Source organism: Dendrobates tinctorius, unplaced genomic scaffold, assembly GCF_039654945.1.
Source record: "Dendrobates tinctorius isolate UK_male_01 unplaced genomic scaffold, ASM3965494v1 ptg000425l, whole genome shotgun sequence".
NCBI lineage: Eukaryota > Metazoa > Chordata > Amphibia > Anura > Dendrobatidae > Dendrobates > Dendrobates tinctorius.
Genome location: NW_027362089.1, coordinates 346,755 through 373,354, shown reverse-complemented (window position 1 = coordinate 373,354; position 26,600 = coordinate 346,755). Strand labels below are relative to the sequence as shown.

The window sequence follows — 26,600 nt, the reverse complement described above, 5'->3', positions numbered from 1 at the left end:
GGAGGATTCTGGGTGAGGAGAGGAGACTGCTGGGAGATTATACAGTATACACTGGAGGATTCTGGGTGATGAGAGGAGACTGCTGGGAGATTATACAGTATACACTGGAGGATTCTGGGTGATGAGAGGAGACTGCTGGGAGATTATGCAGTATACACTGGAGGATTCTGGGTGATGAGAGGAGACTGCTGGGAGATTATACAGTATACATTGGAGGATTCTGGGTGATGAGAGGAGACTGCTGGGAGATTATACAGTACACACTGGAGGATTCTGGGTGATGAGAGGAGACTGCTGGGAGATTATACAGTGTACACTGGAGGATTCTGGGTGATGAGAGGAGACTGCTGGGAGATTATACAGTATACACTGGAGGATTCTGGGTGATGAGAGGAGACTGCTGGGAGATTATACAGTATACACTGGAGGATTCTGGGTGATGAGAGGAGACTGCTGGGAGATTATACAGTGTACACTGGAGGATTCTGGGTGATGAGAGGAGACTGCTGGGAGATTATACAGTGTACATTGGAGGATTTTGGGTGAGGAGAGGAGACTGCTGGGAGATAATACAGTGTACACTGGAGGATTCTGGGTGATGAGAGGAGAATGCTGGGAGATTATACAGTATACACTGGAGGATTCTGGGTGATGAGAGGAGACTGCTGGGAGATTATACAGTACACACTGGAGGATTCTGGGTGATGAGAGGAGACTGCTGGGAGATTATACAGTACACACTGGAGGATTCTGGGTGATGAGAGGAGACTGCTGGGAGATTATACAGTGTACACTGGAGGATTCTGGGTGATGAGAGGAGACTGCTGGGAGATTATACAGTGTACACTGGAGGATTCTGGGTGATGAGAGGAGACTGCTGGGAGATTATACAGTATACACTGGAGGATTCTGGGTGATGAGAGGAGACTGCTGGGAGATTATACAGTATACACTGGAGGATTCTGGGTGATGAGAGGAGACTGCTGGGAGATAATACAGTGTACACTGGAGGATTCTGGGTGATGAGAGGAGACTGCTGGGAGATTATACAGTGTACATTGGAGGATTTTGGGTGATGAGAGGAGACTGCTGGGAGATTATACAGTATACACTGGAGGATTCTGGGTGATGAGAGGAGAATGCTTGGAGATTATACAGTATACACTGGAGGATTCTGGGTGATGAGAGGAGACTGCTGGGAGATAACACAGTGTACACTGGAGGATTCTGGGCGATGAGAGGAGAGGAGACTGCTGGGAGATTATACAGTATACACTGGAGGATTCTGGGTGAGAGGAGGAGACTGCTGGGAGATAATACAGTGTACACTGGAGGATTCTGGGCGATGAGAGGAGAGGAGACTGCTGGGAGATTATACAGTATACACTGGAGGATTCTGGGTGAGGAGAGGAGGCTGCTGGGAGATTATACAGTGTACACTGGAGGATTCTGGGCGATGAGAGGAGACTGCTGGGAGATTATACAGTGTACACTGGAGAATTCTGGGTGAGAAGATGAGACTGCTGGGAGATTATACAGTGTACACTGGAGGATTCTGGGTGATGAGAGGAGACTGCTGGGAGATTATACAGCATACACTGGAGGATTCTGGGTGATGAGAGGAGACTGCTTTGAGATTATACAGTATACACTGGAGGATTCTGGGTGATGAGAGGAGACTGCTGGGAGATTATACAGTATACACTGGGGGATTCTGAGTGATGAGAGGAGACTACTGGGAGATTATACAGTATACACTGGAGGATTCTGGGTGATGAGAGGAGACTGCTGGGAGATTATACAGTATACACTGGGGGATTCTGAGTGATGAGAGCAGACTGCTGGGAGATTATACAGTGTACACTGGAGGATTCTGGGCGATGAGAGGAGAGGAGACTGCTGGGAGATTATACAGTATACACTGGAGGATTCTGGTCGATGAAAGGAGAGGAGACTGCTGGGAGATTATACAGTGTACACTGGAGGATTCTGGGCGATGAGAGGAGACTGCTGGGAGATTATACAGTACACACTGGAGGATTCTGGGTGATGAGAGGAGACTGCTGGGAGATTATACAGTATACACTGGGGGATTCTGAGTGATGAGAGCAGACTGCTGGGAGATTATACAGTGTACACTGGAGGATTCTGGGCGATGAGAGGAGAGGAGACTGCTGGGAGATTATACAGTATACACTGGAGGATTCTGGTCGATGAAAGGAGAGGAGACTGCTGGGAGATTATACAGTGTACACTGGAGGATTCTGGGCGATGAGAGGAGACTGCTGGGAGATTATACAGTACACACTGGAGGATTCTGGGTGATGAGAGGAGACTTCTGGGAGATTATACAGTATACACTGGAGGATTCTGGGTGATGAGAGGAGACTGCTGGGAGATTATACAGTGTACATTGGAGGATTCTGGGTGAGGAGAGGAGACTGCTGGGAGATTATACAGTATACACTGGAGGATTCTGGGTGATGAGAGGAGACTGCTGGGAGATAATACAGTGTACACTGGAGGATTCTGGGCGATGAGAGGAGACTGCTGGGAGATTATACAGTACACACTGGAGGATTCTGGGTGATGAGAGGAGACTGCTGGGAGATTATACAGTATACACTGGGGGATTCTGAGTGATGAGAGGAGACTGCTGGGAGATTATACAGTATACACTGGAGGATTCTGGTCGATGAAAGGAGAGGAGACTGCTGGGAGATTATACAGTGTACACTGGAGGATTCTGGGCGATGAGAGGAGACTGCTGGGAGATTATACAGTACACACTGGAGGATTCTGGGTGATGAGAGGAGACTTCTGGGAGATTATACAGTATACACTGGAGGATTCTGGGTGATGAGAGGAGACTGCTGGGAGATTATACAGTGTACATTGGAGGATTCTGGGTGAGGAGAGGAGACTGCTGGGAGATTATACATTATACACTGGAGGATTCTGGGTGATGAGAGGAGACTGCTGGGAGATAATACAGTGTACACTGGAGGATTCTGGGCGATGAGAGGAGAGGAGACTGCTGGGAGATTATACAGTATACACTGGAGGATTCTGGGTGAGGAGAGGAGACTGCTGGGAGATTATACAGTGTACACTGGAGGATTCTGGGCGATGAGAGGAGAGGAGGCTGCTGGGAGATTATACAGTATACACTGGAGGATTCTGGGCGATGAGAGCAGACTGCTGGGAGATTATACAGTGTACACTGGAGGATTCTGGGTGATGAGAGCAGACTGCTGGGAGATTATACAGTATACACTGGAGGATTCTGAGTGATGAGAGGAGACTGCTGGGAGATTATACAGTATACACTGGAGGATTCTGGGTGATGAGAGGAGACTGCTGGGAGATTATACAGTATACACTGGAGGATTCTGGGTGATGAGAGGAGACTGATGGGAGATTATACAGTATACACTGGAGTATTCTGAGTGATGAGAGGAGACTGATGGGAGATTATACAGTTTACACTGCAGGATTCTGGGTGATGAGAGGAGACTGCTGGGAGATTATACAGTATACACTGGAGGATTCTGGGTGATGCGAGGAGACTGCTGGGAGATTATACAGTTTACATTGCAGGATTCTGGGTGATGAGAGGAGACTGCTGAGAGATTATACAGTATATACTGGAGGATTCTGGGTGATGAGAGGAGACTGATGGGAGATTATACAGTTTACACTGCAGGATTCTGGGTGATGAGAGGAGACTGCTGGGAGATTATACAGTATACACTGGAGAATTCTGAGTGATGAGAGGAGACTGCTGGGAGATTATACAGTATACACTGGAGGATTCTGGGTGATGAGAGGAGACTGCTGGGAGATTATACAGTATACACTGGAAGATTCTGGGTGATGAGAGGAGACTGATGGGAGATTATACAGTATACACTGGAGGATTCTGGGTGATGAGAGGAGACTGCTGGGAGATTATACAGTATACACTGGAGGATTCTGGGTGATGAGAGGAGACTGCTGGGAGATTATACAGTATACACTGGGGGATTCTGGGTGATGAGAGGAGACTGCTGGGAGATTATACAGTATACACTGGAGGATTCTGGGTGATAAGAGGAGACTGCTGGGAGATTATACAGTTTACACTGGAGGATTCTGGGTGATGAAAGGAGACTGCTGGGAGATTATACAGTATACACTGGAGGATTCTGGGTGATGAGAGGAGACTGCTGGGAGATTATACAGTATACACTCGAGGATTCTGGGTGATGAGAGGAGACTGCTGGGAGATTATACAGTATACAATGGAGGATTCTGAGTGATGAGAGGAGACTGCTGCGAGATTATACAGTATACACTGGAGGATTCTGGGTGATGAGAGGAGACTGATGGGAGATTATACAGTTTACAATGCAGGATTCTGGGTGATGAGAGGAGACTGCTGGGAGATTATACAGTGTACACTGGAGGATTCTGGGTGATGAGAGGAGACTGCTGGGAGATTATACAGTATACACTGGAGGATTCTGGGTGATGAGAGGAGACTGCTGGGAGATTATACAGTATACAATGGAGGATTCTGGGTGATGAGAGGAGACTGCTGGGAGATTATACAGTATACACTGGAGGATTCTGGGTGATGAGAGGAGACTGATGGGAGATTATACAGTTTACACTGGAGGATTCTGGGTGATGAGAGGAGACTGCTGGGAGATTATACAGTGTACACTGGAGGATTCTGGGTGATGAGAGGAGACTGCTGGGAGATTATACAGTATACACTGGAGGATTCTGGGTGATGAGAGGAGACTGATGGGAGATTATACAGTATACACTGGAGGATTCTGGGTGATGAGAGGAGACTGCTGGGAGATTATGCAGTATACACTGGAGGATTCTGGGTGATGAGAGGAGACTGATGGGAGATTATACAGTATACACTGGAGAATTCTGGGTGATGAGAGGAGACTGCTGGGAGATTATACAGTATACACTGGAGGATTCTGGGTGATGAGAGGAGACTGCTGGGAGATTATACAGTATACACTCGAGGATTCTGGGTGATGAGAGGAGACTGCTGGGAGATTATACAGTATACAATGGAGGATTCTGAGTGATGAGAGGAGACTGCTGCGAGATTATACAGTATACACTGGAGGATTCTGGGTGATGAGAGGAGACTGATGGGAGATTATACAGTTTACACTGCAGGATTCTGGGTGATGAGAGGAGACTGCTGGGAGATTATACAGTGTACACTGGAGGATTCTGGGTGATGAGAGGAGACTGCTGGGAGATTATACAGTATACACTGGAGGATTCTGGGTGATGAGAGGAGACTGCTGGGAGATTATACAGTATACAATGGAGGATTCTGAGTGATGAGAGGAGACTGCTGCGAGATTATACAGTATACACTGGAGGATTCTGGGTGATGAGAGGAGACTGCTGGGAGATTATACAGTGTACACTGGAGGATTCTGGGTGATGAGAGGAGACTGCTGGGAGATTATACAGTATACACTGGAGGATTCTGGGTGATGAGAGGAGACTGCTGGGAGATTATACAGTATACAATGGAGGATTCTGAGTGATGAGAGGAGACTGCTGCGAGATTATACAGTATACACTGGAGGATTCTGGGTGATGAGAGGAGACTGATGGGAGATTATACAGTTTACACTGGAGGATTCTGGGTGATGAGAGGAGACTGCTGGGAGATTATACAGTGTACACTGGAGGATTCTGGGTGATGAGATGAGACTGCTGGGAGATTATACAGTATACACTGGAGGATTCTGGGTGATGAGAGGAGACTGCTGGGAGATTATACAGTATACACTGGAGGATTCTGGGTGATGAGAGGAGACTGCTGGGAGATTATACAGTATACACTGGAGGATTCTGAGTGATGAGAGGAGACTGCTGCGAGATTATACAGTATACACTGGAGGATTCTGGGTGATGAGAGGAGACTGATGGGAGATTATGCAGTTTACACTGGAGGATTCTGGGTGATGAGAGGAGACTGCTGGGAGATTATACAGTGTACACTGGAGGATTCTGGGTGATGAGATGAGACTGCTGGGTGATTATACAGTATACACTGGAGGATTCTGGGTGATGAGATGAGACTGCTGGGAGATTATACAGTATACACTGGAGGATTCTGGGTGATGAGAGGAGACTGCTGGGAGATTATACAGTGTACACTGGAGTATTCTGGGTGATGAGAGGAGACTGCTGTGAGATTATACAGTATACACTGGAGGATTCTGGGTGATGAGAGGAGACTGATGGGAGATTATACAGTATACACTGGAGGATTCTGGGTGATGAGAGAAGACTGCTGGGAGATTATGCAGTATACACTGGAGGATTCTGGGTGATGAGAGGAGACTGCTGGGAGATTATACAGTATACACTGGAGAATTCTGGGTGATGAGAGGAGACTGCTGGGAGATTATACAGTATACACTGGAGGATTCTGGGTGATGAGAGGAGACTGCTGGGAGATTATGCAGTATACACTGAAGGATTCTGGGTAATGAGAGGAGACTGCTGGGAGATTATACAGTTTACACTGCAGGATTCTGGGTGATGAGAGGAGACTGCTGGGAGATTATATAGTTTACACTGGAGGATTCTGGGTGATGAGAGGAGACTGCTGGGAGATTATACAGTGTACACTGGAGGATTCTGGGTGATGAGAGGAGACTGCTGGGAGATTATACAGTATACACTGGAGGTTTCTGGGTGATGAGAGGAGACTGCTGGGAGATTATACAGTATACACTGGAGGATTCTGGGTGATGAGAGGAGACTGCTGGGAGATTATACAGTATACACTGGAGGATTCTGGGTGATGAGAGGAGAGGAGACTGCTGGGAGATTACACACCGGAGGATTCTGGGTGATGAGAGGAGACTGCTGGGAGATTATACAATGTACACTGGAGGATTCTGGGTGATGAGTGGAGACTGCTGGGAGATTACACACTGGAGGATTCTGGGTGATGAGAGGAGACTGCTGGGAGATTATACAGTATACACTGGAGGATTCTGGGTGATGAGAGGAGACTGCTGGGAGATTATACAGTGTACACTGGAGGATTCTGGGTGATGAGAGGAGACTGCTGGGAGATTATACAGTATACACTGGAGGATTCTGGGTGATGAGAGGAGAATGCTGGGAGATTATACAGTATACACTGGAGGATTCTGGGTGATGAGAGGAGACTGTTGGGAGATTATACAGTGTACACTGGAGGATTCTGGGTGATGAGAGGAAACTGCTGGGAGATTATACAGATTCTGGGTGATGAGAGGAGACTGCTGGGAGATTATACAGTATACACTGGAGGATTCTGGGTGATGAGAGGAGAGGAGACTGCTGGGAGATTATACAGTATACACTGGAGGATTCTGGGTGATGAGAGGAGACTGCTGGGAGAGTATACAGTATACACTGGAGGATTCTGGGTGATCAGGAGACTGCTGGGAGATTATACAGTGTACACTGGAGGATTCTGGGTGATGAGAGGAGACTGCTGGGAGATTATACAGTATACACTGGAGGATTCTGGGTGATGAGAGGAGACTGCTGGGAGAGTATACAGTGTACACTGGAGGATTCTGGGTGATGAGAGGAGACTGCTGGGAGATTATACAGAATACACTGGAGGATTCTGGGTGATGAGAGGAGACTGCTGGGAGATTATACAGTGTACACTGGAGGATTCTGGGTGGTGAGAGGAGCCTGCTGGGAGATTATACAGTGTACACTGGGGGATTCTGGGTGATGAGAGGAGACTGCTGGGAGATTATACAGTATACACTGGAGGATTCTGGGTGATGAGAGGAGACTGCTGGGAGATTATACAGTATACACTGTAGGATTCTGGGTGATGAGAGGAGACTGCTGGGAGATTATACAGTATACACTGGGGGATTCTGGGTGATGAGAGGAGACTGCTGGGAGATTATACAGTGTACACTGGAGGATTCTGGGTGATGAGAGGAGACTGCTGGGAGATTATACAGTGTACACTGGAGGATTCTGGGTGATGAGAGGAGACTGCTGGGAGGTTATACAGTGTACACTGTAGGATTCTGGGTGATGAGAGGAGACTGCTGGGAGATTATACAGTATACACTGGGGGATTCTGGGTGATGAGAGGAGACTGCTGGGAGATTATACAGTGTACACTGGAGGATTCTGGGTGATGAGAGGAGACTGCTGGGAGATTATACAGTATATACTGGAGGATTCTGGGTGATGAGAGGAGACTACTGGGAGATTATACAGTATACACTGGAGGATTCTGGGTGATGAGAGGAGACTGATGGGAGATTATACAGTATACACTGGAGGATTCTGGGTGATGAGAGGAGACTGCTGGGAGATTATACAGTATACACTGGAGGATTCTGGGTGATGAGAGGAGACTGCTGGGAGATTATGCAGTATACACTGAAGGATTCTGGGTAATGAGAGGAGACTGCTGGGAGATTATACAGTTTACACTGCAGGAATCTGGGTGATGAGAGGAGACTGCTGGGAGATTATACAGTTTACACTGGAGGATTCTGGGTGATGAGAGGAGACTGCTGGGAGATTATACAGTGTACACTGGAGGATTCTGGGTGATGAGAGGAGACCGCTGGGAGATTATACAGTATACACTGCAGGATTCTGGGTGATGAGAGGAGACTGCTGGGAGATTATACAGTATACACTGGAGGATTCTGGGTGATGAGCGGAGACTGCTGGGAGATTATACAGTATACACTGGAGGATTCTGGGTGATGAGAGGAGAGGAGACTGCTGGGAGATTACACACCGGAGGATTCTGGGTGATGAGAGGAGACTGCTGGGAGATTATACAATGTACACTGGAGGATTCTGGGTGATGAGAGGAGACTGCTGGTAGATTACACACTGGAGGATTCTGGGTGATGAGAGGAGACTGCTGGGAGATTATACAGTATACACTGGAGGATTCTGGGTGATGAGAGGAGACTGCTGGGAGATTATACAGTGTACACTGGAGGATTCTGGGTGATGAGAGGAGACTGCTGGGAGATTATACAGTATACACTGGAGGATTCTGGGTGATGAGAGGAGACTGCTGGGAGATTATGCAGTATACACTGGAGGATTCTGGGTGATGAGAGGAGACTGTTGGGAGATTATACAGTATACACTGGAGGATTCTGGGTGATGAGAGGAGACTGCTGGGAGATTATGCAGTATACACTGGAGGATTCTGGGTGATGAGAGGAGACTGTTGGGAGATTATACAGTGTACACTGGAGGATTCTGGGTGATGAGAGGAGACTGCTGGGAGATTATACAGTATACACTGGAGGATTCTGGGTGATGAGAGGAGACTGCTGGGAGATTATACAGTATACACTGGAGGATTCTGGGTGATGAGAGGAGAGGAGACTGCTGGGAGATTATACAGTATACACTGGAGGATTCTGGGTGATGAGAGGAGACTGCTGGGAGAGTATACAGTATACACTGGGGGATTCTGGGTGATGAGAGGAGACTGCTGGGAGATTATACAGTATACACTGGAGGATTCTGGGTGATGAGAGGAGACTGCTGGGAGATTATACAGTTTACACTGCAGGATTGTGGGTGATGAGAGGAGACTGCTGGGAGATTATACAGTATATACTGGAGGATTCTGGGTGATGAGAGGAGACTGATGGGAGATTATACAGTTTACACTGCAGGATTCTGGGTGATGAGAGGAGACTGCTGGGAGATTATACAATGTACACTGGAGGATTCTGGGTAATGAGAGGAGACTGCTGGGAGATTATACAGTATATACTGGAGGATTCTGGGTAATGAGAGGAGACTGATGGGAGATTATACAGTATATACTGGAGGATTCTGGGTGATGAGGAGACTGCTGGGAGATTATACAGTATATACTGGAGGATTCTGGGTGATGAGAGGAGACTGATGGGAGATTATACAGTTTACACTGCAGGATTCTGGGTGATGAGAGGAGACTGCTGGGAGATTATACAGTGTACACTGGAGGATTCTGGGTAATGAGAGGAGACTGCTGGGAGATTATACAGTATATACTGGAGGATTCTGGGTGATGAGAGGAGACTGCGGGGAGATTATACAGTATACACTGGAGGATTCTGGGTGATGAGAGGAGACTGATGGGAGATTATACAGTTTACACTGGAGGATTCTGGGTGATGAGAGGAGACTGCTGGGAGATTATACAGTATACACTGGAGGATTCTGGGTGATGAAAGGAGACTGCTGGGAGATTATACAGTATACACTGGAGGATTCTGAGTGATGAGAGGAGACTGCTGGGAGATTATACAGTGTACACTGGAGGATTCTGGGTGATGAGAGGAGACTGCTGGGAGATTATACAGTATACACTGGAGGAGTCTGGGTGATGAGAGGAGACTGCTGGGAGATTATACAGTATACACTGGAGGATTCTGAGTGATGATAGGAGACTGCTGGGAGATTATACAGTTTACACTGCAGGATTCTGGGTAATGAGAGGAGACTGCTGGGAGATTATACAGTATACAGTGGAGGATTCTGGGTGATGAGAGGAGACTGCTGGGAGATTATACAGTATACACTGGAGGATTCTGGGTGATGAGAGGAGACTGATGGGAGATTATACAGTATACACTGGAGAATTCTGGGTGATGAGAGGAGACTGCTGGGAGATTATACAGTATACACTGGAGGATTCTGGGTGATGAGAGGAGACTGCTGGGAGATTATACAGTATACACTGGAGGATTCTGGGTGATGAGAGGAGACTGCTGGGAGATTATACAGTATACAATGGAGGATTCTGGGTGATGAGAGGAGACTGCTGCGAGATTATACAGTATACACTGGAGGATTCTGGGTGATGAGAGGAGACTGATGGGAGATTACACAGTTTACACTGGAGGATTCTGGGTGATGAGAGGAGACTGCTGGGAGATTATACAGTGTACACTGGAGGATTCTGGGTGATGAGATGAGACTGCTGGGAGATTATACAGTATACACTGGAGGATTCTGGGTGATGAGAGGAGACTGCTGGGAGATTATACAGTGTACACTGGAGTATTCTGGGTGATGAGAGGAGACTGCTGTGAGATTATACAGTGTACACTGGAGAATTCTGAGTGATGAGAGGAGACTGCTGGGAGATTATACAGTATACACTGGAGGATTCTGGGTGATGAGAGGAGACTGCTGGGAGATTATACAGTATACACTGGAGGATTCTGGGTGATGAGAGGAGACTGATGGGAGATTATACAGTATACACTGGAGGATTCTGGGTGATGAGAGGAGACTGCTGGGAGATTATGCAGTATACACTGGAGGATTCTGGGTGATGAGAGGAGACTGATGGGAGATTATGCAGTATACACTGGAGAATTCTGGGTGATGAGAGGAGACTGCTGGGAGATTATACAGTATACACTGGAGGATTCTGGGTGATGAGAGGAGACTGCTGGGAGATTATACAGTATACACTCGAGGATTCTGGGTGATGAGAGGAGACTGCTGGGAGATTATACAGTATACAATGGAGGATTCTGAGTGATGAGAGGAGACTGCTGCGAGATTATACAGTATACACTGGAGGATTCTGGGTGATGAGAGGAGACTGATGGGAGATTATACAGTATACACTGGAGGATTCTGGGTGATGAGAGGAGACTGCTGGGAGATTATGCAGTATACACTGGAGGATTCTGGGTGATGAGAGGAGACTGATGGGAGATTATACAGTATACACTGGAGAATTCTGGGTGATGAGAGGAGACTGCTGGGAGATTATACAGTATACACTGGAGGATTCTGGGTGATGAGAGGAGACTGCTGGGAGATTATACAGTATACACTGGAGGATTCTGGGTGATGAGAGGAGACTGCTGGGAGATTATACAGTATACAATGGAGGATTCTGAGTGATGAGAGGAGACTGCTGCGAGATTATACAGTATACACTGGAGGATTCTGGGTGATGAGAGGAGACTGATGGGAGATTATACAGTTTACACTGGAGGATTCTGGGTGATGAGAGGAGACTGCTGGGAGATTATACAGTGTACACTGGAGGATTCTGGGTGATGAGATGAGACTGCTGGGAGATTATACAGTATACACTGGAGGATTCTGGGTGATGAGAGGAGACTGCTGGGAGATTATACAGTATACACTGGAGGATTCTGGGTGATGAGAGGAGACTGCTGGGAGATTATACAGTATACACTGGAGGATTCTGAGTGATGAGAGGAGACTGCTGCGAGATTATACAGTATACACTGGAGGATTCTGGGTGATGAGAGGAGACTGATGGGAGATTATGCAGTTTACACTGGAGGATTCTGGGTGATGAGAGGAGACTGCTGGGAGATTATACAGTGTACACTGGAGGATTCTGGGTGATGAGATGAGACTGCTGGGAGATTATACAGTATACACTGGAGGATTCTGGGTGATGAGATGAGACTGCTGGGAGATTATACAGTATACACTGGAGGATTCTGGGTGATGAGAGGAGACTGCTGGGAGATTATACAGTGTACACTGGAGTATTCTGGGTGATGAGAGGAGACTGCTGTGAGATTATACAGTATACACTGGAGGATTCTGGGTGATGAGAGGAGACTGCTGGGAGATTATACAGTATACACTGGAGAATTCTGAGTGATGAGAGGAGACTGCTGGGAGATTATACAGTATACACTGGAGGATTCTGGGTGATGAGAGGAGACTGCTGGGAGATTATACAGTATACACTGGAGGATTCTGGGTGATGAGAGGAGACTGATGGGAGATTATACAGTATACACTGGAGGATTCTGGGTGATGAGAGGAGACTGCTGGGAGATTATGCAGTATACACTGGAGGATTCTGGGTGATGAGAGGAGACTGCTGGGAGATTATACAGTATACACTGGAGAATTCTGGGTGATGAGAGGAGACTGCTGGGAGATTATACAGTATACACTGGAGGATTCTGGGTGATGAGAGGAGACTGCTGGGAGATTATGCAGTATACACTGAAGGATTCTGGGTAATGAGAGGAGACTGCTGGGAGATTATACAGTTTACACTGCAGGATTCTGGGTGATGAGAGGAGACTGCTGGGAGATTATATAGTTTACACTGGAGGATTCTGGGTGATGAGAGGAGACTGCTGGGAGATTATACAGTGTACACTGGAGGATTCTGGGTGATGAGAGGAGACTGCTGGGAGATTATACAGTATACACTGCAGGATTCTGAGTGAGGAGAGGAGACTGCTGCGAGATTATACAGTGTACACTGGAGGATTCTGGGTGATGAGAGGAGACTGCTGGGAGATTATACAGTATACACTGGAGGTTTCTGGGTGATGAGAGGAGACTGCTGGGAGATTATACAGTATACACTGGAGGATTCTGGGTGATGAGAGGAGACTGCTGGGAGATTATACAGTATACACTGGAGGATTCTGGGTGATGAGAGGAGAGGAGACTGCTGGGAGATTACACACCGGAGGATTCTGGGTGATGAGAGGAGACTGCTGGGAGATTATACAATGTACACTGGAGGATTCTGGGTGATGAGAGGAGACTGCTGGGAGATTACACACTGGAGGATTCTGGGTGATGAGAGGAGACTGCTGGGAGATTATACAGTATACACTGGAGGATTCTGGGTGATGAGAGGAGACTGCTGGGAGATTATACAGTGTACACTGGAGGATTCTGGGTGATGAGAGGAGACTGCTGGGAGATTATACAGTATACACTGGAGGATTCTGGGTGATGAGAGGAGAATGCTGGGAGATTATACAGTATACACTGGAGGATTCTGGGTGATGAGAGGAGACTGTTGGGAGATTATACAGTGTACACTGGAGGATTCTGGGTGATGAGAGGAAACTGCTGGGAGATTATACAGATTCTGGGTGATGAGAGGAGACTGCTGGGAGATTATACAGTATACACTGGAGGATTCTGGGTGATGAGAGGAGAGGAGACTGCTGGGAGATTATACAGTATACACTGGAGGATTCTGGGTGATGAGAGGAGACTGCTGGGAGAGTATACAGTATACACTGGAGGATTCTGGGTGATCAGGAGACTGCTGGGAGATTATACAGTGTACACTGGAGGATTCTGGGTGATGAGAGGAGACTGCTGGGAGATTATACAGTATACACTGGAGGATTCTGGGTGATGAGAGGAGACTGCTGGGAGAGTATACAGTATACACTGGAGGATTCTGGGTGATGAGAGGAGACTGCTGGGAGATTATACAGAATACACTGGAGGATTCTGGGTGATGAGAGGAGACTGCTGGGAGATTATACAGTGTACACTGGAGGATTCTGGGTGGTGAGAGGAGCCTGCTGGGAGATTATACAGTGTACACTGGGGGATTCTGGGTGATGAGAGGAGACTGCTGGGAGATTATACAGTATACACTGGAGGATTCTGGGTGATGAGAGGAGACTGCTGGGAGATTATACAGTATACACTGTAGGATTCTGGGTGATGAGAGGAGACTGCTGGGAGATTATACAGTATACACTGGGGGATTCTGGGTGATGAGAGGAGACTGCTGGGAGATTATACAGTGTACACTGGAGGATTCTGGGTGATGAGAGGAGACTGCTGGGAGATTATACAGTGTACACTGGAGGATTCTGGGTGATGAGAGGAGACTGCTGGGAGGTTATACAGTGTACACTGTAGGATTCTGGGTGATGAGAGGAGACTGCTGGGAGATTATACAGTATACACTGGGGGATTCTGGGTGATGAGAGGAGACTGCTGGGAGATTATACAGTGTACACTGGAGGATTCTGGGTGATGAGAGGAGACTGCTGGGAGATTATACAGTATACACTGGAGGATTCTGGGTGATGAGAGGAGACTACTGGGAGATTATACAGTATACACTGGAGGATTCTGGGTGATGAGAGGAGACTGATGGGAGATTATACAGTGTACACTGGGGGATTCTGGGTGATGAGAGGAGACTGCTGGGAGATTATACAGTATACACTGGAGGATTCTGGGTGATGAGAGGAGACTGCTGGGAGATTATACAGTATACACTGGAGGATTCTGGGTGATGAGAGGAGACTGCTGGGAGATTATGCAGTATACACTGAAGGATTCTGGGTAATGAGAGGAGACTGCTGGGAGATTATACAGTTTACACTGGAGGATTCTGGGTGATGAGAGGAGACTGCTGGGAGATTATACAGTGTACACTGGAGGATTCTGGGTGATGAGAGGAGACCGCTGGGAGATTATACAGTATACACTGCAGGATTCTGGGTGATGAGAGGAGACTGCTGGGAGATTATACAGTATACACTGGAGGATTCTGGGTGATGAGCGGAGACTGCTGGGAGATTATACAGTATACACTGGAGGATTCTGGGTGATGAGAGGAGAGGAGACTGCTGGGAGATTACACACCGGAGGATTCTGGGTGATGAGAGGAGACTGCTGGGAGATTATACAATGTACACTGGAGGATTCTGGGTGATGAGAGGAGACTGCTGGGAGATTACACACTGGAGGATTCTGGGTGATGAGAGGAGACTGCTGGGAGATTATACAGTATACACTGGAGGATTCTGGGTGATGAGAGGAGACTGCTGGGAGATTATACAGTGTACACTGGAGGATTCTGGGTGATGAGAGGAGACTGCTGGGAGATTATACAGTATACACTGGAGGATTCTGGGTGATGAGAGGAGACTGCTGGGAGATTATGCAGTATACACTGGAGGATTCTGGGTGATGAGAGGAGACTGTTGGGAGATTATACAGTATACACTGGAGGATTCTGGGTGATGAGAGGAGACTGCTGGGAGATTATGCAGTATACACTGGAGGATTCTGGGTGATGAGAGGAGACTGTTGGGAGATTATACAGTGTACACTGGAGGATTCTGGGTGATGAGAGGAGACTGCTGGGAGATTATACAGTATACACTGGAGGATTCTGGGTGATGAGAGGAGACTGCTGGGAGATTATACAGTATACACTGGAGGATTCTGGGTGATGAGAGGAGAGGAGACTGCTGGGAGATTATACAGTATACACTGGAGGATTCTGGGTGATGAGAGGAGACTGCTGGGAGAGTATACAGTATACACTGGGGGATTCTGGGTGATGAGAGGAGACTGCTGGGAGATTATACAGTATACACTGGAGGATTCTGGGTGATGAGAGGAGACTGCTGGGAGATTATACAGTTTACACTGCAGGATTGTGGGTGATGAGAGGAGACTGCTGGGAGATTATACAGTATATACTGGAGGATTCTGGGTGATGAGAGGAGACTGATGGGAGATTATACAGTTTACTCTGCAGGATTCTGGGTGATGAGAGGAGACTGCTGGGAGATTATACAATGTACACTGGAGGATTCTGGGTAATGAGAGGAGACTGCTGGGAGATTATACAGTATATACTGGAGGATTCTGGGTAATGAGAGGAGACTGATGGGAGATTATACAGTATATACTGGAGGATTCTGGGTGATGAGGAGACTGCTGGGAGATTATACAGTATATACTGGAGGATTCTGGGTGATGAGAGGAGACTGATGGGAGATTATACAGTTTACACTGCAGGATTCTGGGTGATGAGAGGAGACTGCTGGGAGATTATACAGTGTACACTGGAGGATTCTGGGTAATGAGAGGAGACTGCTGGGAGATTATACAGTATATACTGGAGGATTCTGGGTGATGAGAGGAGACTGCGGGGAGATTATACAGTATACACTGGAGGATTCTGGGTGATGAGAGGAGACTGATGGGAGATTATACAGTTTACACTGCAGGATTCTGGGTGATAAGAGGAGACTGCTGGGAGATTATACAGTATACACTGGAGGATTCTGGGTGATGAGAGGAGACTGCTGGGAGATTATACAGTATACACTGGAGGATTCTGAGTGATGAGAGGAGACTGCTGGGAGATTATACAGTGTACACTGGAGGATTCTGGGTGATGAGAGGAGACTGCTGGGAGATTATACAGTATACACTGGAGGAGTCTGGGTGATGAGAGGAGACTGCTGGGAGATTATACAGTATACACTGGAGGATTCTGAGTGATGATAGGAGACTGCTGGGAGATTATACAGTTTACACTGCAGGATTCTGGGTAATGAGAGGAGACTGCTGGGAGATTATACAGTTTACACTGGAAGATTCTGGGTGATGAGAGGAGACTGCTGGGAGATTATACAGTTTACACTGCAGGATTCTGGGTGATGAGAGGAGACTGCTGGGAGATTATACAGTTTACACTGAAGGATTCTGGGTAATGAGAGGAGACTGCTGGGAGATTATACAGTTTACACTGCAGGATTCTGGGTGATGAGAGGAGACTGCTGGGAGATTATACAGTATACACTGGAGGATTCTGGGTGATGAGAGGAGACTGCTGGGAGATTATACAGTATACAGTGGAGGATTCTGGGTGATGAGAGGAGACTGCTGGGAGATTATACAGTTTACACTGGAAGATTCTGGGTGATGAGAGGAGACTGCTGGGAGATTATACAGTATACACTGGAGGATTCTGGGTGATGAGAGGAGACTGCTGGGAGATTATACAGTATACACTGGAGGATTCTGGGTGATGAGAGGAGACTGCTGGGAGATTATACAGTATACACTGGAGGATTCTGGGTGATGAGAGGAGACTGCAGGGAGATTATACAGTATACACTGGAGGATTCTGGGTGATGAGAGGAGACTGCTGGGAGATTATACAGTATACACTGGAGGATTCTGGGTGATGAGAGGAGACTGCAGGGAGATTATACAGTATACACTGGAGGATTCTGGGTGATGAGAGGAGACTGCTGGGAGATTATACAGTATACACTGGAGGATTCTGGGTGATGAGAGGAGACTGCTGGGAGATTATACAGTATACACTGGAGGATTCTGGGTGATGAGAGGAGACTGCTGGGAGATTATACAGTATACACTGGAGGATTCTGGGTGAGGAGTGGAGACTGCTGGGAGATTATACAGTATACACTGGAGGATTCTGGGTGATGAGAGGAGACTGCTGGGAGATTATACAGTATACACTGGAGGATTCTGGGTGAGGAGAGGAGACTGCTGGGAGATTATACAGTATACACTGGAGGATTCTGGGTGATGAGAGGAGACTGCTGGGAGATTATACAGTATACACTGGAGGATTCTGGGTGATAAGAGGAGACTGCTGGGAGATTATACAGTATACACTGGAGGATTCTGGGTGATAAGAGGAGACTGATGGGAGATTATACAGTGTACACTGGAGGATTCTGGGTGATGAGAGGAGACTGCTGGGAGATTATACAGTATACACTGGGGGATTCTGGGTGATGAGAGGAGACTGCTGGGAGATTATACAGTGTACACTGGAGAATTCTGGGTGATGAGAGGAGACTGCTGGGAGATTATACAGTATACACTGTAGGATTCTGGGTGATGAGAGGAGACTGCTGGGAGATTATGCAGTATACACTGGAGAAATCTGGGTGATGAGAGGAGACTGCTAGGAGATTATACAGTATACACTGGAGAATTCTGGGTGATGAGAGGAGACTGCTGGGAGATTATACAGTATACACTGGAGGATTCTGGGTGATGAGAGGAGACTGCTGGGAGATTATACAGTATACACTGGAGAATTCTGGGTGATGAGAGGAGACTGCTGGGAGATTATACAGTATACACTGGAGGATTCTGGGTGATGAGAGGAGACTGCTGGGAGATTATGCAGTATACACTGAAGGTTTCTTGGTAATGAGAGGAGACTGCTGGGAGATTATACAGTTTACACTGCAGGATTCTGGGTGATGAGAGGAGACTGCTGGGAGATTATACAGTTTACACTGGAGGATTCTGGGTGATGAGAGGAGACTGCTGGTAGATTATACAGTGTACACTGGAGGATTCTGGGTGATGAGAGGAGACTGCTGGGAGATTATACAGTATACACTGGAGGATTCTGGGTGATGAGAGGAGACTGCTGGGAGATTATACAGTATACACTGGAGGATTCTGGGTGACGAAAGGGGAGGAGACTGCTTTGTGATTATACAGTATACACTGGAGGATTCTGGGTGATGAGAGGAGACTGCTGGGAGATTATACATTATACACTGGAGGATTCTGGGTGACGAAAGGGGAGGAGACTGCTGGGTGATTATACAGTATACACTGGAGGATTCTGGGTGATGAGAGGAGACTGATGGGAGATTATACAGTATACACTGGAGAATTCTGGGTGATGAGAGGAGACTGCTGGGAGATTATACAGTATACACTGGAGGATTCTGGGTGATGAGAGGAGACTGCTGGGAGATTATGCAGTATACACTGAATGATTCTGGGTAATGAGAGGAGACTGCTGGGAGATTATACAGTTTACACTGCAGGATTCTGGGTGAGGAGAGGAGACTGCTGGTAGATTATACAGTGTACACTGGAGGATTCTGGGTGATGAGAGGAGACTGCTGGGAGATTATACAGTATACACTGGAGGATTCTGGGTGACGAAAGGGGAGGAGACTGCTGGGTGATTATACAGTATACACTGGAGGATTCTGGGTGATGAGAGGAGACTGCTGGGAGATTATACAGTATACACTGGAGGATTCTGGGTGATGAGAGGAGAGGAGACTGCTGGGAGATTATACAGTATACACTGGAGGATTCTGGGTGACGAAAGGGGAGGAGACTGCTGGGAGATTATACAGTATACACTGGAGGATTCTGGGTGATGAGAGGAGACTGCTGGGAGATTATTCAGTATACACTGGAGGATTCTGGGTGACGAAAGGGGAGGAGACTGCTGGGTGATTATACAGTATACACTGGAGGATTCTGGGTGATGAGAGGAGAGGAGACTGCTGGGAGATTATACAGTATACAATGGAGGATTCTGGGTGACGAAAGGGGAGGAGACTGCTGGGAGATTATACAGTATACACTGGAGGATTCTGGGTGATGAGAGGAGACTGCTGGGAGATTATACAGTATACACTGGAGGATTCTGGGTGACGAAAGGGGAGGAGACTGCTGGGTGATTATACAGTATACACTGGAGGATTCTGGGTGATGAGAGGAGAGGAGACTGCTGGGAGATTATACAGTATACACTGGAGGATTCTGGGTGATGAGGAGAGACTGCTGGGAGATTATACAGTATACACTGGAGGATTCTGGGTGACGAAAGGGGAGGAGACTGCTGGGTGATTATACAGTATACACTGGAGGATTCTGGGTGACGAAAGGGGAGGAGACTGCTGGGAGATTATACAGTATACACTGGAGGATTCTGGGTGATGAGGAGAGACTGCTGGGAGATTATACATTATACACTGGAGGATTCTGGGTGACGAAAGGGGAGGAGACTGCTGGTAGATTATACAGTATACACTGGAGGATTCTGGGTGATGAGAGGAGACTGCTGGGAGATTATACAGTATACACTGGAGGATTCTGGGTGACGAAAGGGGAGGAGACTGCTGGGTGATTATACAGTATACACTTTGGGATTCTGGGTGATGAGAGGAGAGGAGACTGCTGGGAGATTATACAGTATACACTGGAGGATTCTGGGTGATGAGGAGAGACTGCTGGGAGATTATACAGTATACACTGGAGGATTCTGGGTGATGAGAGGAGAGGAGACTGCTGGGTGATTATACAGTATACACTGGAGGATTCTGGGTGATGAGGAGAGACTGCTGGGAGATTATACATTATACACTGGAGGATTCTGGGTGACGAAAGGGGAGCAGACTGCTGGGTGATTATACAGTATACACTGGAGGATTCTGGGTGATGAGAGGAGACTGCTGGGAGATTATACAGTATACACTGGAGGATTCTGGGTGATATCTGCCTTGTCGGTTGTCAGGCTCCTCTCCGGTGTCAGGACGTGGCTATCTATTTCTCCCTGGAGGAGTGGGATTATATAGAAGGACATCGGGATCAGTACAAGAGCTTTATAATGGAAAATGTCCTGCCGAGGATGGAAGAGGACAGAAGACACATGGCTGCAGAGATTGTAACCCTCGCCCTAAAGATAATGGAGCTGATAACGGGAAAGGTGAGAGTATCATGTGACCTCATTATCTGTAGTAATAAAGCAGAGAATGACTGGAAAGATGAAGGATTATTAGACTCCATGTAGTGATCAGCGTCTCCCACCTTACCCAGGAGCACACGGTGGCGAAGAAGGCGTCCGGTGACTGTGTGACACCCCATGTGTCCGGAGCGAGGAGGAGGAGCAAACGCCGCATCACAGAATCCCCGATACCGGAGAATGAGATCCTAGACATCACCGACAAGATCACTGAGCTGCTGACCGGAGAGGTGACTGCTGGGAGATTACACACCGGAGGATTCTGGGTGATGAGAGGAGACTGCTGGGAGATTACACACCGGAGGATTCTGGGTGATGAGAGGAGACTGCTGGGAGATTACACACCGGAGGATTCTGGGTGATGAGAGGAGACTGCTGGGAGATTATACAGTATACACTGGAGGATTCTGGGTGATGAGAGGAGAGGAGACTGCTGGGAGATTACACACCGGAGGATTCTGGGTGATGAGAGGAGACTGCTGGGAGATTACACACCGGAGGATTCTGGGTGATGAGAGGAGACTGCTGGGAGATTATACAGTATACACTGGAGGATTCTGGGTGATGAGAGGAGACTGCTGGGAGATTATACAGTATACACTGGAGGATTCTGGGTGATGAGAGGAGACTGCTGGGAGATTATACAGTGTACACTGGAGGATTCTGGGTGATGAGAGGAGACTGCTGGGAGATTACACACCGGAGGATTCTGGGTGATGAGAGGAGACTGCTGGGAGATTATACAGTATACACTGGAGGATTCTGGGTGATGAGAGGAGACTGCTGGGAGATTATACAGTATACACTGGAGGATTCTGGGTGATGAGAGGAGACTGCTGGGAGATTATACAGTATACACCGGAGGATTCTGGGTGATGAGAGGAGACTGCTGGGAGATTATACAGTATACACTGGAGGATTCTGGGTGATGAGAGGAGAGGAGACTGCTGGGAGATTACACACCGGAGGATTCTGGGTGATGAGAGGAGACTGCTGGGAGATTATACAATGTACACTGGAGGATTCTGGGTGATGAGAGGAGACTGCTGGGAGATTACACACTGGAGGATTCTGGGTGATGAGAGGAGACTGCTGGGAGATTATACAGTATACACTGGAGGATTCTGGGTGATGAGAGGAGACTGCTGGGAGATTATACAGTATACACTGGAGGATTCTGGGTGATGAGAGGAGACTGCTGGGAGATTATACAGTGTACACTGGAGGATTCTGGGTGATGAGAGGAGACTGCTGGGAGATTATACAGTATACACTGGAGGATTCTGGGTGATGAGAGGAGACTGCTGGGAGATTATACAGTGTACACTGGAGGATTCTGGGTGATGAGAGGAGACTGCTGAGAGATTATACAGTATACACTGGAGGATTCTTGGTGATGAGAGGAGAGGAGACTGCTGGGAGATTAAACAGTATACACTGGAGGATTCTGGGTGATGAGAGGAGAGGAGACTGCTAGGAGAGTATACAGTATTCACTGGGGGATTCTGGGTGATGAGAGGAGACTGCTGGGAGATTATACAGTATACACTGGAGGATTCTGGGTGATGAGAGGAGACTGCTGGGAGATTATACAGTGTACAGTGGAGGATTCTGAGTGATGAGAGGAGACTGCTGGGAGATTATACAGCATACACTGGAGGATTTTGGGTGATGAGAGGAGACTGCTGGGAGATTATACAGTATACACTGGAGGATTCTGGGTGATGAGAGGAGACTGCTGGGAGATTATACAGTATACACTGGAGGATTCTGGGTGATGAGAGGAGACTGCTGGGAGAGTATACAATATACACTGGGGGATTCTGGGTGATGAGAGGAGACTGCTGGGAGATTATACAGTATACAGTGGAGGATTCTGGGTGATGAGAGGAGACTGCTGGGAGATTATACAGTATACACTGGAGGATTCTGGGTGATGAGAGGAGACTGCTGGGAGATTATACAGAATACACTGGAGGATTCTGAGTGATGAGAGGAGACTGCTGGGAGAGTAGACAATATACACTGGGGGATTCTGGGTGATGAGAGGAGACTGCTGGGAGATTATACAGTATACAGTGGAGGATTCTGAGTGATGAGAGGAGACTGCTGGGAGATTATACAGTATACACTGGAGGATTCTGGGTGATGAGAGGAGACTACTGGGAGATTATACAGTATACACTGGAGGATTCTGGGTGATGAGAGGAGACTGCTGGGAGAGTATACAGTATACACTGGGCGATTCTGGGTGATGAGAGGAGACTGCTGGGAAATTGTACAGTGGAGGATTCTGGGTGATGAGAGGAGACTGCTGGGAGATTATATAGTATACACTGGGGGATTCTGGGTGATGAGAGGAGACTGCTGGGAGATTATACAGTATACACTGGAGGATTCTGGGTGATGAGAGGAGACTGCTGGGAGATTATACAGTATACACTGGAGGATTCTGGGTGATGAGAGGAGACTGCTGGGAGATTATACAGTGTACACTGGAGGATTCTGGGTGATGAGAGGAGACTGCTGGGAGATTATACAGTATACACTGGAGGATTCTGGGTGATGAGAGGAGACTGCTGGGAGATTATACAGTATACACTGGAGGATTCTGAGTGATGAGAGGAGACTGCTGGGAGATTATACAGTATACACTGGAGGATTCTGGTTGATGAGAGGAGACTGCTGGGAGATTATACAGTATACACTGGAGGATTCTGGGTGATGAGAGGAGACTGCTGGGAGATTATACAGTATACACTGGGGGATTCTGGGTGATGAGAGGAGACTGCTGGGAGATTACACAGTATACACTGGAGGATTCTGGGTGATGAGAGGAGACTGCTGGGAAATTATACAATGTACACTGGAGGATTCTGGGTGATGAGAGGAGACTGCTGGGAAATTATACAGTGTACAGTGGAGGATTCTGGGTGATGAGAGGAGACTGCTGGGAGATTATACAGTATACACTGGAGGATTCTGGGTGATGAGAGGAGACTGCTGGGAAATTATACAGTATACACTGGAGGATTCTGGGTGATGAGAGGAGACTGCTGGGAGATTATACAGTATACACTGGAGGATTCTGGGTGATGAGAGGAGACTGCTGGGAGATTATACAGTATACACTGGAGGATTCTGGGTGATGAGAGGAGACTGCTGGGAGATTATACAGTGTACACTGGAGGATTCTGGGTGATGAGAGGAGACTGCTGGGAGATTATACAGTATACACTGGAGGATTCTTGGTGATGAGAGGAGAGGAGACTGCTGGGAGATTATACAGTATACACTGGAGGATTCTGGGTGATGAGAGGAGACTGCTGGGAGATTATACAGTATACACTGGGGGATTCTGGGTGATGAGAGGAGACTGCTGGGAGATTATACAGTATACACTGGAGGATTCTGGGTGATGAGAGGAGACTGCTGGGAGATTATACAGTATACAGTGGAGGATTCTGAGTGATGAGAGGAGACTGCTGGGAGATTATACAGTGTACAGTGGAGGATTCTGGGTGATGAGAGGAGACTGCTGAGAGATTATACAGTATACACTGGAGGATTCTTGGTGATGAGAGGAGAGGAGACTGCTGGGAGATTATACAGTATACACTGGAGGATTCTGGGTGATGAGAGGAGACTGCTGGGAGATTATACAGTATACACTGGGGGATTCTGGGTGATGAGAGGAGACTGCTGGGAGATTATACAGTATACACTGGAGGATTCTGGGTGATGAGAGGAGTCTGCTGGGAGAGTATACAGTATACACTGGGGGATTCTGGGTGATGAGAGGAGACTGCTGGGAGATTTTACAGTATACACTGGAGGATTCTGGGTGATGAGAGGAGACTGCTGGGAGATTATACAGCATACACTGGAGGATTCTGGGTGATGAGAGGAGACTGCTGGGAGATTATACAGTATACAGTGGAGGATTCTGAGTGATGAGAGGAGACTGCTGGGAGATTATACAGCATACACTGGAGGATTCTGGGTGATGAGAGGAGACTGCTGGGAGATTATACAGTATACACTGGAGGATTCTGGGTGATGAGAGGAGACTGCTGGGAGATTATACAGTATACACTGGAGGATTCTGGGTGATGAGAGGAGACTGCTGGGAGATTATACAGTATACAGTGGAGGATTCTGGGTGATGAGAGGAGACTGCTGTGAGATTATACAGTATACACTGGAGGATTCTGGGTGATGAGAGGAGACTGCTGGGAGATTATACAGTATACAGTGGAGGATTCTGAGTGATGAGAGGAGACTGCTGGGAGATTATACAGTATACACTGGAGGATTCTGGGTGATGAGAGGAGACTGCTGGGAGATTATACAGTATACACTGGAGGATTCTGGGTGATGAGAGGAGACTGCTGGGAGATTATACAGCATACACTGGAGGATTCTGGGTGATGAGAGGAGACTGCTGGGAGATTATACAGTATACAGTGGAGGATTCTGGGTGATGAGAGGAGACTGCTGGGAGATTATACAGTATACACTGGAGGATTCTGGGTGATGAGAGGAGACTGCTGGGAGATTATACAGTATACACTGGAGGATTCTGGGTGATGAGAGGAGACTGCTGGGAGATTATACAGCATACACTGGAGGATTCTGGGTGATGAGAGGAGACTGCTGGGAGATTATACAGCATACACTGGAGGATTCTGGGTGATGAGAGGAGACTGCTGGGAGATTACACAGTATACACTGGAGGATTCTGGGTGATGAGAGGAGACTGCTGGGAGATTATACAGTATACACTGGAGGATTCTGGGTGATGAGAGGAGACTGCTGGGAGATTATACAGTATACACTGGAGGATTCTGGGTGATGAGAGGAGACTGCTGGGAGATTATACAGTATACACTGGAGGATTCTGGGTGATGAGAGGAGACTGCTGGGAGATTATACAGTATACACTGGGGGATTCTGGGTGATGAGAGGAGACTGCTGGGAGATTATACAGTATACACTGGAGGATTCTGGGGGATGAGAGGAGACTGCTGGGAGATTATACAGTATACACTGGAGGATTCTGGGTGATGAGAGGAGACTGCTGGGAGATTATACAGTATACACTGGAGGATTCTGGGGGATGAGAGGAGACTGCTGGGAGAGTATACAGTATACACTGGAGGATTCTGGGGGATGAGAGGAGACTGCTGGGAGATTATACAGTATACACTGGAGGATTCTGGGTGATGAGAGGAGACTGCTGGGAGATTATACAGCATACACTGGAGGATTTTGGGTGATGAGAGGAGACTGCTGGGAGAGTATACAGTATACACTGGAGGATTCTGGGTGATGAGAGGAGACTGCTGGGAGATTATACAGTATACACTGGAGGATTCTGGGTGATGAGAGGAGACTGCTGGGAGATTATACAGTATACACTGGG

General features: G+C 47.5%; 1 protein-coding gene across 1 annotated transcript in view; it reads left to right on the top strand.

Annotated features, from left to right (window-relative positions):
* The window catches only part of LOC141076775 (uncharacterized), a 179,261-nt gene that overhangs the window by 53,639 nt on the left and 99,022 nt on the right, over positions 1-26,600 (top strand). Inside the window, exons 4-5 of the mRNA XM_073564073.1 lie at positions 20,948-21,139; positions 21,250-21,405. Of these exons, the coding sequence (XP_073420174.1) occupies positions 20,948-21,139; positions 21,250-21,405 (348 nt within the window). The remainder of the gene's footprint in view (positions 1-20,947; positions 21,140-21,249; positions 21,406-26,600) is intronic.